The following is a 15,473-nucleotide window of genomic DNA, read 5'->3' as shown; positions in this document are numbered from 1 at the left end:
CTAACCCAGAGGACTGGTGGTGATAAGCATAATGGAAATGCTGCATAATTGGCCAAATCTTAACAATTTGTCCAGTGAAATGAGTTCCTCTGTCACTATGTGGTTCTGAGGGGACTCCCGAAATGGGCATCACTCTTGGTAAAATAAAATGTCCTACAGATTGGGCTGTGGCCCTTCAGCATGGGATGCCTCAACCCAGTGTGAAAACATACAAATCATAACAAGAACATACTGCTAACCTTGAGAGGGGGGCGTCGACCTTGAGAGGGGGGCGTCGTATAAAATCAGTCTGCCAAGTCGCAACGGGACCTGCAGGTCGTGGCAAATTCCCTTGAGAACTATGTAACGGCTTCCCTGGCTTATATTTTGGACAAGTGGTACATCTTGAATAATTCCCGAGCTCTCACAAAAGCCTTCCAACAGTTTTTTACCCCACAATACCGTCTACCTGGGTTCCAGTGTGTTAACTCGTGAATATATTGCAAAATAGGATACTGAGCTTCAAAGGGAAGGATAGGCCTCCTCCCGTCTGCGTGTATCCACAGCCTTCGTGTGAGTTCAGGCTGCCTCCCTTGTGTGTCCAGGTGTCTGTTTTCTGGTGCCGTTCCTTGAAACTGGACCATGTCAGTAAGGTTGCTGGGAGGCTGAAAGGGAAAGGCAGTGGTTAGTTGCTTGTTTTCGTTTTGCAGAGCCTCAGTCTTGGCAACGTGATCAGCTAAAGAGTTTCCTTTTGCTTCAGCAGTGTCAGCCTTTGAATGATACCTTAATGGCAAGTGCACCTGGCAGCAGAATGGCATCCAACAAGCCTGCTACATGTTTACCATTTTTAATAGGCTGTCCTCGGGATGTTAGAAATCCTGTTGCCAAAGCATACCCAAGTCATGGTCCCCCCCAGAAGCATGGCGGCCGTCTGTGTAGGTATTCGCGGGCTTTCCTTTTGCCAACGGGCAGGCTCTCGGTGCTATTAGTTCAGCCTGTTGGACAGAAGCGACATGAGACAAGGGACCATTTTCTAGGACAGACACTGGAGGAACAATGGCATAGCCAGCCTGGCACCTCCCATGAGGTCCTCGCAGATACACACCACCCATGAGTAACAAAGTCAGGATTATCCATTGGGCTTTCTTGAAAATCAGTCCTGGGATAGAAAAGATAACGTCTGAGTCTTCTGGGAGCAAGGTAGCTGGATTAAGTTTGTCACACCTGTGGGGAGAGATTTGGTGAGAGCGAGACAATCTCGTTAGAAGTTAATCGGCCTGAATAAGTGTGTGATGAGAGTTTAGTAAAGCTTCCGTGGCATGGGGCACAAAGACGGTGAGAGTGACTCAGGACGCAGCACAGCTGTTGCTGAGACAGCCCCGGGACAAGGGCGGGGGAAGCCCTTGTCTACTGCAGCTAGCTGCTGGCTGTATATCCTATCGGTGGGTAGTAACCGCCGTGTTGCTGGGTTAATACTCCGTGTGGCACCTTTGTTTTCATGTACAAAGAGAAAAAGGGGTAAATCATAAAAAGCTGGGTTCTTTTCAGTGTCTCCCTGGCTTCAGAATGTTTTATTTCCCAGAGGTTCAGCTTGGCCTTGTTTAAACAAGTTACATAATGGTTGGGCCACTAAAATAAAAACTTTGTAATCCAGTTCCTGCAATAGCCTGCAGGATCTAGAAACCCCTCGAATGCCCTTTTGTCCTAGGGGCAGGGAAAGCCAAAATGTCTTTCACCGTCAATTAAAGGTCCTTTAGATATCATTTGTCCTAAAGATTTCACATTAGCCTTACAAAATTGTAACTTTTCCTCACTTTGTCCCTTTCAGCTAGTTTTGAAGTACAGGCTGTCTTCCTATTTATCAAAGAATTTGAACACAATAGCAAATCACCTGCACATTGTATCAAAACTGATTTATGAGGAAAAGCTAGATCATCTAGGTACGTTTTTAATACCTGGGGAAAGTGAGTATTGCCCTGCCGCGTTACAGTCCACGTATGCTGCCGTTCATCCCAAGTAAAGGCAAAGGGTACTGGCCACCAGGATGCACAGGGATGCTAAACAGTGCACTGCAGAGGCCACAGAAGTCACTGTTCTTAGAACACAGGACGGAAAGGCATGGGGGTTGGCACTACACAAATGGCAAGGAGTAATGATGGCACTGCTAGAGCTCAAACCCTACACAAACCTCCAGCCCTTGCCATTAGGTTTGCTAACTGGCAGAATGAGTGTGTTACAAGGGCCGGTGCAAGGCATGAAGCCTTTCTCAATGTAAGCTGGTGTCAGGTGTTATTCCCTCCGTGGCTTCCTGCCTCCATTTGGGTACTGCGGGTACTGACGCAGTTCTTCTCGTCTCAGGTCCTTTTAACGGGCGGTGTGGAATGTATTTCCATGTGTCAGTAACTCTTCAGGTACTAAGCCTAGCAAGTCTTCGTCAGCATCACCTTGACCATGGCTCACAAACATTGTATGATGAAGGAAATCAGCTCTAAAAACATCTCCCCCTTAGGAGTAAGGAAATATGGGCTTCGTAAGTTTCTAATAAATCTTCCTGTCAGGTGAATAGGGGTGCTTTCTACTAGAAAAGATGAGTGCCTTCCTTTAAGTTCTCCTAAGTAGAATGGTTTAAGAGCCTTAAGAGGTGCAGTAGAAATCCCTACCACCTACACTGAAGTATTACTTCATGGGAGGGAGCCTCTGGTTTTGGTTTAAAACTGAAAAGGTGGTCCCTGTATCTATTAGGGCTTTGTTTCTCTCTGTCTTGTCTCTCTACTTCTCCCAGGGTGTTACAGAAGAAAGACTCCCACTGTTCCCTCAGAGGAGCCCTATTCTTGTTTAACTCGGTATTCTGATCTGAAATCTAGTCTGTTCTTGAAATCTTTCATTTTTCTACATTCCTTCTTCTTTTTTTAAACACAGTAAAAGGAAATGCTAGGTTCCTCTGTCAGTCGAGGATTGAACGGGGGTTTGTTAACTGTAGCCTGACCTTGCTTACTTAATTGGCACAGTTGAAGGCTCACGATTTTTTTTTCATAAATTTATCTTTAGCTGCGTTGGGTCTTCATTGTAGTGCGTCAGTGCGTGGGCTTTCTCTAGTTGCAGTGTGCAGGCTTCTCGTTGCAGAGCACGGGCTTCAGTAGTTGTGGCACACGGGCTCAGTAGTTGTGGCTTGCAGGCTCTAGAGCGCAGGCTCAGTAGTTGCTCCACAGCACGTGGGATCTTCCCGGACCAGGGCTTGAACCTGTATCCCCTGCATTGGCAGGCGGATTCTTAACTGCGGTGCCATCAGGGAAGTCCCAAAGGTTCACGATTTTTACAGACGTATCCTCTCCTTTGATGATTTTGAAAAGCTCATCAGCCAGCGTGGTAAGGGCATTTGTATGTAACGCTGACCAACCTAAGTTGTGTTTTTTAATTACAGCAGCCAATTCCTCATTTATACCTTCTGAAATGGACTTAAGCAAAGGATCATTTTGGTAGTTAGAGAACATTCAGATGTTATGTCAGAATATTGTTTAAAAGTTCTCACACATCATAATCTAGGATTTTATCTTGTTTTTGTTTGCACTGCTGAATTTTTGTCTAGGCTATGGCTTTTGGGAAAAACTCTGGGATAAATGAGTAATTTATGAGCTAATTCCTTGCATTCAACTTGAAAATCGAAGTTTGTTAAGGGCTGTTTCCATTCTGCTTTCTCTATCCATTGCCTTGCTTTACTTTCAGAAAGGAATAGCTGTATTACTGGATACATATCTGCAAACCCAGACTCACGGGTTTGGATGGCTAACTCAGATTCCCTGCATATCCCAATGGGCCATGACTAGGGTCAGGAAACCCCTTAGCTAAAGCCCTAAGTCTTGCTCGAGTCTAGGGTGTGTATGTAAGCACAGAGGACAGTTCCCCTCTTCCTGTGAAAGGTTTCTCCTTAAAGGGGGACAGAAGTACTTCTGATTTAATGTCCTCCTTTGCTGGCGGGAGAGGAAGCAGCAAGGGGCAGAGGTGATGGAAAAGAGAAGGGAACAGCATCTGGGTCAGGGGGTTCAGATAAAAGAGGAAATGAGAGGGAGCAGAGGGAGAGGCAGGGGTAATACTGGCAGCTTTCAGAAATGTTGATAAAGTTAAGTTTTGGTTGATTTCCTGCAAAAGCTTATCATTTTGTCTTTTAGAAGCTTCTAAATATCCATAAGCATTCCACTCCATCTGATCTTATGAACTGCTTTCGCTAGCTGCATACACAAGAAAATTTTGGAATGTCAGAAGAACCCAAATATGGCCATTTTAGGTTGTGATCTCCTCCTTTAGTGTGGTTTCTCCAATCAAGTGAGTATTTGCAGGTATAAATTCCATACGTATTGTACATGAACCTGGCCTGGGTGTTAGTTGGAGGCTAGCAATCTGTCCTTTTTGTTTTGAAAGCTTTGTTTCCCATTCCAAGGTCGATCTGTTGAGATAAGAATCATTACTGATGATCCCGTGGTGGGCCAGTGTGCTGGTTGTGAGCCTGATTCCTCGGGATTTTAGCCCAGAGCCATTGCAGCGCTCTTACAGGTGCTACTTTCTGTAGCCTAAGACCACAGTGGGTGCTTGCAGCACCGAGTGGCCGGCTCTTATGTGTGCCCCCAGCTGAGATGAGTGGGTTTCCCTCTACAGATGGCAGCCCAGTATGAGGACTTACCTCCACCACTCCCACAAGTTTCCCAGTTGCCTGAGAAAGCCAGTGCTGTCAGGAAGGAGATGGCTCATAAGGGCTTTCAGCTCCAAAGAAGGGACATCTTCATTTTTATTCCAATAATCTGTTAAAGTAGCCAAATAAAGGAAAAATGACATGTCAGTCTCCCACCTAATTTCCCAGTCCAACCAAACTCAATGTCTTTCAACTGAGTAAAATCTCCCCAACATCTCTCAACTGGGATAACCCAGGTACTTCTTCTTGAAATTAAATTCAGGGAAAACCTCCTCCTCCAGTGAGGGATTTATCCACCACCCAATACAATAGGATCAGCCAGTAACAGGAGATCTGAGACCAGGGGGGCTCACCAAGGAGACAGCTGGGCACAAGAGGCCTCTGCTGGCCAGTCCCTGCAGGGCTCAGGCAGAGGAGAAGCCTGCTCCAAGTTCCCTTCAGGTCACCAAAGCCGCTGACTGAAGGAAAACACACAACCCAAAAGCTGCAAGTTAAAGTTTTAAGCCCAGGAGACAGCCTCTCAGGAGGTAAGGGAGGTGCCAAGATGCATCGAGTTTTTGCTGGAAGACAAGAATTTAGTCAAAGATTACTGCTTATCACACACACCAAAGCCCCAGACAGTTCAGGTTAATAATTTTAGTGCTTTTGTATGTATGGGAAGATGAAGAATCTGGCCTCACTGAAATTACTCTTTAGATGTGCACTTGAACGATCTAGGGCTGGTACCCAGAGCACAGAATGTTTCCTGGATCCCCGCAGGGCACGCCCTCAGGGCAGCTGCAGCGGCTGGTGGCTTGATTGTGCCCAGTATCTTTGTTTACTGGAATGGCAGGTGACACTCCCTGTCCACACTACATACATCATATTGCTGCTGCTTCGTTATCAATGCCTGAACCATTATTCCTGTAAATAAAAATGAATTTTCATTGTTTTTGATGTCTAGTGTTAGTAATATATGGAACCTCTGCAGTGTTTTATATCATAATATTGACATACTGACAGATGACTCATCTTGTAAACGTACATCATTGATAAATGCAGTATTATAAGTATTCCTTATGACGTTAACGTTTTCTCTAGCTTACTTCTCTGTGACAATGCAGTGAATACACACATAGAAAATATGTTCATTGACTACATTACCGGTAAGGCTTCTGGTCAATAGTAATAGTAGTTGAGTTTAGGGGAGTCAAAAGTTACACGCAGGAGAGAGAGTTCCCAAGATGGCAGAGGGGAGACCCTGAGCTCGCCTGCTCTCAAGGGCAAACCAGAATTACAGTGTGCGAAGAATCTATTGTTGACAAAGACTCGAACCTACCAGAAAAGATCTGCAAGTGATAAAGAAGGAAGCACAAGCTGGGTAGGAGGGGCCGAGTCACAGCACCGTCGAGACCCCCAGAGGAGGGAGAACAAGGTGGCAGCAGAGGGCATGGAGCTCGCCCCCTCCCACAGACATCAAATGCATCTACACGTGGAGCAGTTCTCAGGGGAACTACGTGGAAACTGGCAGAGCTGCTGTACAACCAAGGCTGCAGGAAGATACGTAACCAGCGAGGACAGGAAGAAAAGCATTGGTTCAGGACCCCTGCCCCTGGGAGGGTACTAGGAAGAGGGAGATTGTGCCCCTGGGGCCCTGTGTAGTGGACACAAGCCTCCCTTGGCTGGTTGGAGAACTGCTGCAACAGGTATGAAGGCTGGAGAAGCCTAGGCTCCGTTCATGAGGAGTGCATAGGTGCTGGCTCGCCACTGGACAGGCTGGAGAGAGGTCTGACCTAGTGGCTCCCAGCCTGCCAGGCTCCCCAGTCCGCCAGGCTCCCCAGTCCGAGTGAGGAGACACGCCATGCACTCCATGCCACACCTCAGCAGTGTTTCTAGGGCAGCCAGGCCCTGGGAGGAGACTCAATCGAGGGCCACAGGGGTGGCCTAGAGGCCCCAGGTGAGGTCCAGAGGGGGTGGTGGCAGCCACTGTCGGTGCACCACACAGGCAGCCCAGACCCTCTAACAACAGTGGGGCTGCTGGAACCCCTGCAGCACACCACGATCCCCCACTCCCAGCTGAGCTAATCTGCTCACCCACCCACTCCACACCACAGCCTTGCACTAGGTCTTGGACAGCCACAACGGGAAAGACGCGACACTGGGCTGCATCCAAGCAGAAGGGCAGACACCAGCACAGACCTCTGTGAGCACATGAGCCCCACTTGCTCCAGCAATCCCCTCCTTCGGAGCAACGGCCCCAATGCAGAAAGAAGGAAAAAAACACTTCAAGGAACAGAGCCATCCACTCCCTTCGAGATCACAGCAGGTAACTGTTTCACCTAAATTCATAGACACAGAAATTTAAGAAAAATGACAAGGCAGGGGAACTACTCTCAACTGAAAGAGAGCAAAGCCCTGAAAAAATAATGAAACAAAGGTAATGAGTCTACCAGACAATGAATTAAAAATGCTAACTGAATTAAGAATTGATCTAAGCACAGATTATTTTAATAAGGAACTAGAAGCTATAAAGACAGCCTAATCAAAAAGATAATTTAAAAAAACAGGTAATTAAATCTGAGATTAAAAAGCACTCTAGAAGCAATGAATAGCAGACTGAATGACACAGAACAACACATAAGTGAACTGAGAGATAGAATAGAAATCACCCAATCAGAACAGCAGACAGAAAGACACATGAAAAAAAGAAAGCTACATACAGGATCTATGGGATAATATAAAATTGTGTCAGCATTTCCATAATAGGGATTCTCCACAAGGAGAAGGAAGGGGATCAAATGTATTTTGAAGAAATTATGGCTGAAAACTTCCCAAACCTAAAAAAGGAAACAGATACCCAAGTACAGGAAGCATAGAGGGTCCCAAACAACATGAACACAAAGAGAGTCACACTGAGACATACCACGATTAAAACAGCAAAAGTTATAGAGGATTCTAAAGGCAACAACAGGAAAACAGAGTTATATACAAGGGAATCCCCGTAACGCTATCAGCTGATTCCCCTGTGGAAAGTTTGCAGGCCTAAAGGCGGCAGCATATATACAGAGTTCTCAAAGGGAAAACCCTGCCACCTCAGATACTGCACCCAGTAAGATCATCATATGAGACAGAAGGATAAAGAATTTCTCAGGCAGTCAAAACCCAAAAGAATTCAGTAATACTAAAACTATTCTAGAAGTGTTGAAGGGTCTTTTTGAAACAGAGAAGTAGCAGGAATCTGTAGGAAAGGGAAAAGCCCAATAGGAAAGGCAAATATATACTAAGGATTTAAGATCACTGAAACCAGTATGTAGACTGAAACACAAAACAAGACTGTAAAAGCAATTATAACTAACAGTAAAGGGATGAACATGAAGATGTAAACTATAACATCAAATATACACTGTACGAGGGGAGTAAACAAAAAAATATTTTAGGACATGTCAACTTAAATGACTATCAGTTTAAAGCAAGTTCATATAATTAAGGGTCAACATATGAGCCCCATGGTAACCACAAATCAAAGACCTACCACAGACACACAAAAACCAAAAAGAAAGGAAACCAAGCATACTACCGAAGACAAATCAAACCACAACATGAGAAACAAGAAACAGAGAAGAACTATAAGAAGTGGGAAACAGAATACAAATAGCAATAGGTGTGTACTTACCATTAATGACTTTAAATGTCAGTGGTCTAAATGCTCCAATCAGCAGACACGGGGTGGATTTTTCAAAGTGTGCATTCTTCTCTGCGTTGGAACTCCTCCACAACTGACTGTCCCTAAGGGGCTGATGGGCTGCCCGGGCCTGGGAGGAAAGGATCCAAACCTTCCAAAAGGTGAGCTCTGCATTGGCCACAAATGTTAAAGGTCTGATTTCCTCTCCTACAAGTGTGAGGACATAAATCAGTTTCTGGGCTGGAGAAAACTTTAGATAAACTAGAGGCAAAAAGGGGATAAAGCTCTCCAGCCTCTTCAACTTGGTTGCTGCTGCTGCAGCCTCTCCTAGGATTCCCACCAAAATCACAACTGCTGAACAAGCACTGACAAAAAAAAAAAAAAAATGGAACTGAGATTGCTTCAAGATGGCAGAGTACAAGGACGTTCTGCACCAGAATCACAACTAACTGCCGAACAGTCATCCACAGGGAGACACTGGGACTCACCAAAAAAGACACCCCACATGCAAAGACAAAGGAGAAGCCACGATGAGACAGGAGGAGGGGTGCAATCACAATCAAATCAAACCCCATAACCGCTGGGTGGGTGACTCACAAACGAGAACACTTATACCACAGAAGTCCACCCACTGGAGTGAAGGTTCTGAGCCCCACGTCAGGCTTCCCCACCTGGGGGTCCGGCAATGGGAGGAGGAATTCCTAGAGAATCAGAACTTGAAGGCTAGTGAGATTTGATTGCAGGACTTCAACAGGACTGGGGGAAAGAGAGACTCCACTCTTGGAGGACACACACAATGTACTGTGCACATTGGGACCCAGGGGAAGGAGCAGTGACCCCATAGGAGACTGAGCCAGACCTACCTGCTAGTGTTGGAGGGTCTCCTACAGAGGCAGGGGGTGGCTCTGTTTCACCGTGGGGACAAGGACACTGGCAACAGAAGTTCTGGGAAGTACTCCTTGGTGTGAGCCCTCCCAGAGTCCACCATCAGCTCCACCAAAGAGCCCAGGTACACTCCAGTGTTGGGTCGCCTCAGGCCAAACAACCAACAGGGAGGAAACCCAGCCCCACCCATCAGCAGACAAGCAGATTAAAGTTTTACTGAGCTCTGCCCACCAGAGCAACACCCAGCTCTACCCACCACCAGTCCCTCCCATCAGGAAACTTGCACAAGCCTCTTAGATAGCCTCATCCACCAGAGGGCAGACAGCAGAAGCAAGAAGAACTACAATCCTGCAGCCTGTGGGAAAAAAACCACATTCACAGAAAGATAGACAAGATGAAAAGGCAGAGGGCTGTGTACCAGATGAAGGAACAAAATAAAACCCCAGAAAAACAACTAAATGAAGTAAAGATAAGCAACCTTCCAGAAAAAGAATTCAGAATAATGATAGTGAAGATGATCCAGGACCTCGGAAAAAGAATGGAGGCAAAGATTGAGAAGATGTAAGAAATGTTTAAAAAAGACCTAGAAGAATTAAAAACCAAAGAAACAGAGATGAACAATACAATAACTGAAATGAAAAATACACTAGAAGGAATCAATAGCAGAATAAATGAGGCAGAAGAACGGATAAGTGACCTGGAGGACAGAATGGTGGAATTCACTGGTGCGGAACAGAATAAAGAAAAAAGAATGAAAAGAAATGAAGACAGCCTAAGAGACCTCTGGAACAGCATTAAATCCAACAACATTCGCTTTATAGGGGTCCCAGAAGGAGAAGAGAGAAAGGACCTGAGAAAATATTTGAAGAGATTATAGTTGAAAACTTCCCTACCATGGGAAAGGAAATAGCCACCCAAGTCCAGGAAGTGCAGAGTCCCATACAGGATAAATCCAAGGAGAAACATGCTGAGAGACACATAGTAATCAAATTGGCAAAAATTAAAGACAAAGAAAAATTACTGAAAGCAGCAAGGGAAAAAGGACAAACAACATACAAGGGAACTCCCATAAGGTTAATAGCTGATTTCTCAGCAGAAACTCTACAGGCCAGAAGGGAGTGGCATGACACATTTAAAGTGATGAAAGAGAAGAACCTACAACCAAGGTAACTCTACCCAGCAAGGATCTCATTCAGATTTGATGGGGAAATCAAAAGCTTTACAGACAAGCAAAAGCTAAGAGAATTCAGCACCACCAAACCAGCTCTACAACAAATGGTAAAGGAACTTCTCTAAATGGGAAACACAAGAGAAGAAAAGGACCTACAAAAACAAACCAAAAACAATTAAGAAAATGGTAACAGGAACATACATATTGATAATTACCTTAAACGTGAATGGATTAAATGCTCCAACCAAAAGACACAGGCTTGCTGAATAGATACAAAAACAAGATCCATATATATGCTCTCTACAAGAGACCCACTTCAGACCTAGGGACACATACAGACTCAAAGTGAGGGGAAGGAAAAAGATATTCCATGCAAATGGAAATCAAAAGAAAGCTGGAGTAGCAATACTTAGATAAAATAGACTTTAAAATAAAGAATGTTAAAAGAGATAAGGAAGGACACTACATAATGATCAAGGGATCGATCCAAGAAGAAGATATAACAATTATAAATATATATGCACCCAACACAAGAGCACCTCAATACATAAGGCAACTGCTAACAGCTCTAAAAGAGGAAATCGACAGTAACACAAACATAGTGGGGGACTTTAACACCTCACTTACACCAACGGACAGATCATCCAAACAGAAAATTAATAAGGAAACACAAGCTTTAAATGACACAATAGACGAGATAGATTTAACTGATATTTATAGGACATTCCATCCAAAAACAGCAGATTACACTTTCTTCTCAAGTGCATGGAACGTTCTCCAGGATAGATCACAGCTTGGGTCACAAATCAAGCCTCAGTAAATTTAAGAAAATTGAAGTCATATCAAGCATCTTTTCTGACCACAACACTATGAGATGAGAAATCAATTACAGGGAAAAAAACATAAAACACACAGACACATGGAGGGTAAATAATACGTTACTAAATAACCAAGAGATCACTGAAGAAATCAAAGAGGAAATCAAAAAATACCTAGAGACAAATGACAATGAAAACACAATGATCCAACCTATGGGATGCAGGACTTCCCTGGTGGCGCAGTGGTTGAGAGTCCGCCTGCCAATGCAGGGCACACAGGTTCGTGCCCCGGTCCGGGAAGATCCCACATGCCACGGAGTGGCTAGTCCCGTGAGCCATGGCCACTGAACCTGTGTGTCTGGAGCCTGTGCTCCGCAACGGGAGAGGCCACAACAGCCAGAGGCCCGCATACCGCAAAAAAAAAACCTATGGGATGCAGCAAAAGCAGTTCTAAGAGGGAAGTTTATAGCAATACAAGCCTACCTCAAGAAACAAGAAAAATCAAACAATCTAACCTTACACCTCAAGGAACTAGAGAAAGAAGAACAAACAAAACCCAAAGTTAGCAGAAGGAAAGGAATCATAAAGATCACAGCAGAAATAAATGAAATAGAAACAAAGAAAACAATAGCAAAGATCAATACAACTAAAATCTGGTTCTTTGAAAAGATAAACAAAACTGATAAACCATTAGCCAGACTCATCAAAAGGGAGTGGACTCAATAAAATTAGAAATGAAAAAAGAGAAGTTACAGCAGAAATACAGAGCATCCTGAGAGACTACTACAAGCAACTCTATGCCAAAAAAATGGACAACCTGCAAGAAATAGACATTCTTAGAAAGGTATAACCTTCCAAGACTAAACCAGGAAGAAATAGAAAATATGAACAGACCAACCACAAATAATGAAATTGAAACTGTGATTAAAAATCTTCCAGCAAACAAAAGTTCAGGACCAAATGGCTTCACAGGTGAATTCTATCAAACATTTAGAGAAGAGCTAACACCCATCTTTCTCAAACTCTTCCAAAAAACTACAGAGGAAGGAACAGTCCCAAACTCATTCTATGAGGCCACCATCACCCTGATGCCAAAACCAGACAAAGATACTACAAAAAAAAATTACAGACCAATATCACTGATGAATATAGATGCAAAAATCCTCAACAAAATACTAGCAAACAAAATCCAACAACACATTAAAAGGATCATACACCAGGATCAAGTGGGATTTATCCCAGGGATGCAAGGTTCTTCAATACATGCAAATCAATCAATGTGATACACCATGTTAACAAATTGAAGCATAAAAACCATATGATGATCTCAATAGATGCAGAAAAAGCTTTTGACAAAATTCAACACCCATTTATGATAAAAACTCTCCAGAAAGTGGGCACAGAGGGAACCTACCTCAACATAATAAAGGCCATATATGACAAACCCACAGCAAACATCATTCTCAATGGTGAAAAACTGAAACCATTTCCTCTACGATCTGGAACAAGACAAGGATGTCCACTCTCACCACTATTATTCAACAGTTTTGGAAGTCCTAACCACAGCAGAGAATAAATAAAAGGAATCCAAATTGGAAAAGAAGAAGTAAAACTGTCACTGTTTGCTGATGACATGATACACAGAGAATCCTAAAGATGCCACCAGAAAACTTCTAGAGCTAATCAATGAATTTGGTGAAGCTGCAGGATACAGAATTAACGCACAGAAATCTCTTGCATTCCTATACACTAATGATGAAAAATCTGAAAGAGAAATTAAGGAAACACTCCCATTTACCACTGCAACAAAGAGAATAAAATACCTAGAAATAAACCTACCTAGGGAGACAAAAGACCTATATGCAGAAAATATAAGACACTGATGAAAGAAATTCAAGATGATACAGAGATATACCATGTTCTTGGACTGGAACAATAAATACTGTGAAAATGACTATACTACCCAAAGCAATCTACAGATTCAATGCAATCAAATTAATCAAATTGCCAATGGCATTTTTTACAGAACTAGAACAAAAAAATCTTAATATTTGTATGGATACACAAAAGACCCCTAATAGCCAAAACAGTCTTGAGGGGAAAAAACAGAGCTGGAGGAATCAGACTCCTGACTTCAGACTATACTACAAAGCTACAGTAATCAAGACAATATGGTACTGGCACAAAAACAGAAATATAGATCAATGGAACAGGATAGAAAACCGAGAGATAAACCCACACACCTATGGTCAACTAATCTATGACAAAGGAGGCATGGATATACAATGGAGAAAAGACAGTGTCTTCAATAAGTGGTGGTGGGAAAACTGGCCAGCTACATGTAGAAGAATGAATTTGAACACTCCCTAACACCATACACAAAAATAAACTCAAAATGGATTAGAGACCTAAAGACCGGACACTATAAAACTCTTAGAGGAAAACACAGGAAGAACAACCTTTGACATAAATTACAGCAAGATCTTTTTCTATCCACCTCCTAGAGTAATGGAAATAAAAACAAAAGTAAATAAATGGGACCTAATTAAACTTAAAAGCTTTTGCACAGGAAACCATAAACAAAACCAAAAGACAACCCTCAGAATGGGAGAAAGTATTTGCAAATAAAGCAACTGACAAGGGAGTAATCTCCAAAATACATAAACAGTTCATGCAGCTCAATAGCTCAATATCAAAAAAACAACCCAATAAAAACATGGGTGGAAGATCAAAATAGACATTTCTCTAAAGAAGACATACAGATGGCCAAAAAGCACATGAAAAAAGTTCACCATCACTAATTATTAGAGAAGTGCAAATCGAAACTACAATGAGATATCACCTCACACCAGTCAGAATGGGCATCAAAAAATTTACAAACAATAAATGCTGGAGAGGTTGTGGAGTAAAGGGAACCCTCTTGTACTGTTGGTGGTAATGTAAATTGATACAGTCACTATGGAGAACAGTACAGAGGCTCCTTAAACTAAACACAGAATTACCATATGACCCAGCAGATGTGGATGGACCTACAGTGTCATACAGAGTGAAGTAAGAAAGAGAAAAACAAATGGTACAGATGAACCAGTTTGCAAGGCAGAAATAGAGACACAGATGTAGAGAACAAACAGATGGACACCAAGGGGGTAAAGGATGGGTGGAATGAATTGAGAGATTGGGATTGACATATATACAGTAATATGTATAAAACAGATAACTAATGAGATCCTGCTGTATAGCACAGGGAACTCCACTTAGCTGTACAGTAGAAACTAACACAACATTGTAAAACAACTATAACCCAATCTAAAAAAAAAAAACTTACAACAAGGTATCACCTCACACTGGTCAGAATGGCCATCGTCAAAAAGTCTACGAACAATAAACGCTGAAGCGGGTGGGGGAAAGGGAACTTCCTACACTGTTGGTGGGAATGTAATTCATTTGGTGCAGCCACTATGGAAAACACTATAGAGGTTTCTTGAAACAACTAAGAAGAGAACTACCATATGATCCAGCAGTCCCACTCCTAGGGCTATATCCAATGAAAACGATCATTCAAAAAGACACATGCACCCCAGTGTCCACTGCAGCACTGTTTACAATAGCCAAGACGTGGAAGCAGCCTCAATGTCCATCAACAGAGCAATGGATAAAAAAGATGTGGTACATATATGCAATGGGATATTCCTCATCCATAAAAAAAATGAAATAATGCCATTTACAGCAAAATGGATGGACCTAGAGATTGACATACTAAGTGAAGTCAGTCAGACAAATCTCATATGATATCACTTATATGTGTAATCTAAAAAGATGATTCAAATGAATTTATTTACAAAACAAAAACAGTCCCACAGATTTTGAATACAAACTTATGATTACCAAAGGGAAAAAGTGGAGGAGTGAGAGATAAACTAGGAGTTTGGGATTAACATACACACACCACTATAAATAAAATAGATAATCAATGAGGACCTACCGTATAGCACAGGGACCTGTACTCAGTATTCTGTAATAACCTATATGGGAAAAGAATCTGAAAAAGAACGGATATATGTGTAACTGAACTGCTTGGCTGTACACCTGAAGGCAACCCAACACTGTAAATCAACTATACCTGAATATAAAATAAAATTTAAATTAAAAAGAAAACAAATGCCCCCAAAACAAATTATTTACTCCTTCCTTTGATATTGTTTTATCCTTTTTGCTTATAAGTTTAGATAATTATGTTGTTTTACCTTCAGTAGCAATATTTTAGTTACAGGTAAA

At 42.7% G+C, this 15,473-nt stretch overlaps 1 protein-coding gene across 17 annotated transcripts in view; it reads left to right on the top strand.

Annotated features, from left to right (window-relative positions):
- The window catches only part of CLN8 (CLN8 transmembrane ER and ERGIC protein), a 59,650-nt gene that overhangs the window by 29,753 nt on the left and 14,424 nt on the right, over window positions 1-15,473 (top strand). For 4 of the 17 annotated variants that reach the window (XM_089903601.1, XM_089903598.1, XM_089903599.1 and 1 more), the window contains one exon: window positions 740-1,914. The exons of 1 other annotated variant lie outside the window; for it this stretch is intronic. In XM_089903601.1, the coding sequence (XP_089759727.1) occupies window positions 740-1,093 (354 nt within the window). In that variant the 3' untranslated portion in view covers window positions 1,094-1,914. Of the gene's footprint in view, window positions 1-739; window positions 1,920-2,337; window positions 2,510-4,145; window positions 6,751-15,473 lie in introns of those variants that run through there. 12 more of the 17 variants (XR_016391075.1, XM_089903618.1, XM_089903608.1 and 9 more) reach the window with 10 other exon arrangements.

Source organism: Delphinapterus leucas, chromosome 21, assembly GCF_059928025.1.
Source record: "Delphinapterus leucas isolate spDelLeu-1000000601 "Yukka" chromosome 21, BTC_Dleu_Yukka2, whole genome shotgun sequence".
In the NCBI taxonomy this organism is placed as follows: domain Eukaryota; kingdom Metazoa; phylum Chordata; class Mammalia; order Artiodactyla; family Monodontidae; genus Delphinapterus; species Delphinapterus leucas.
Note: the sequence above shows the minus strand (reverse complement) of the source record. Positions and strands in the feature narration are given on the sequence as shown.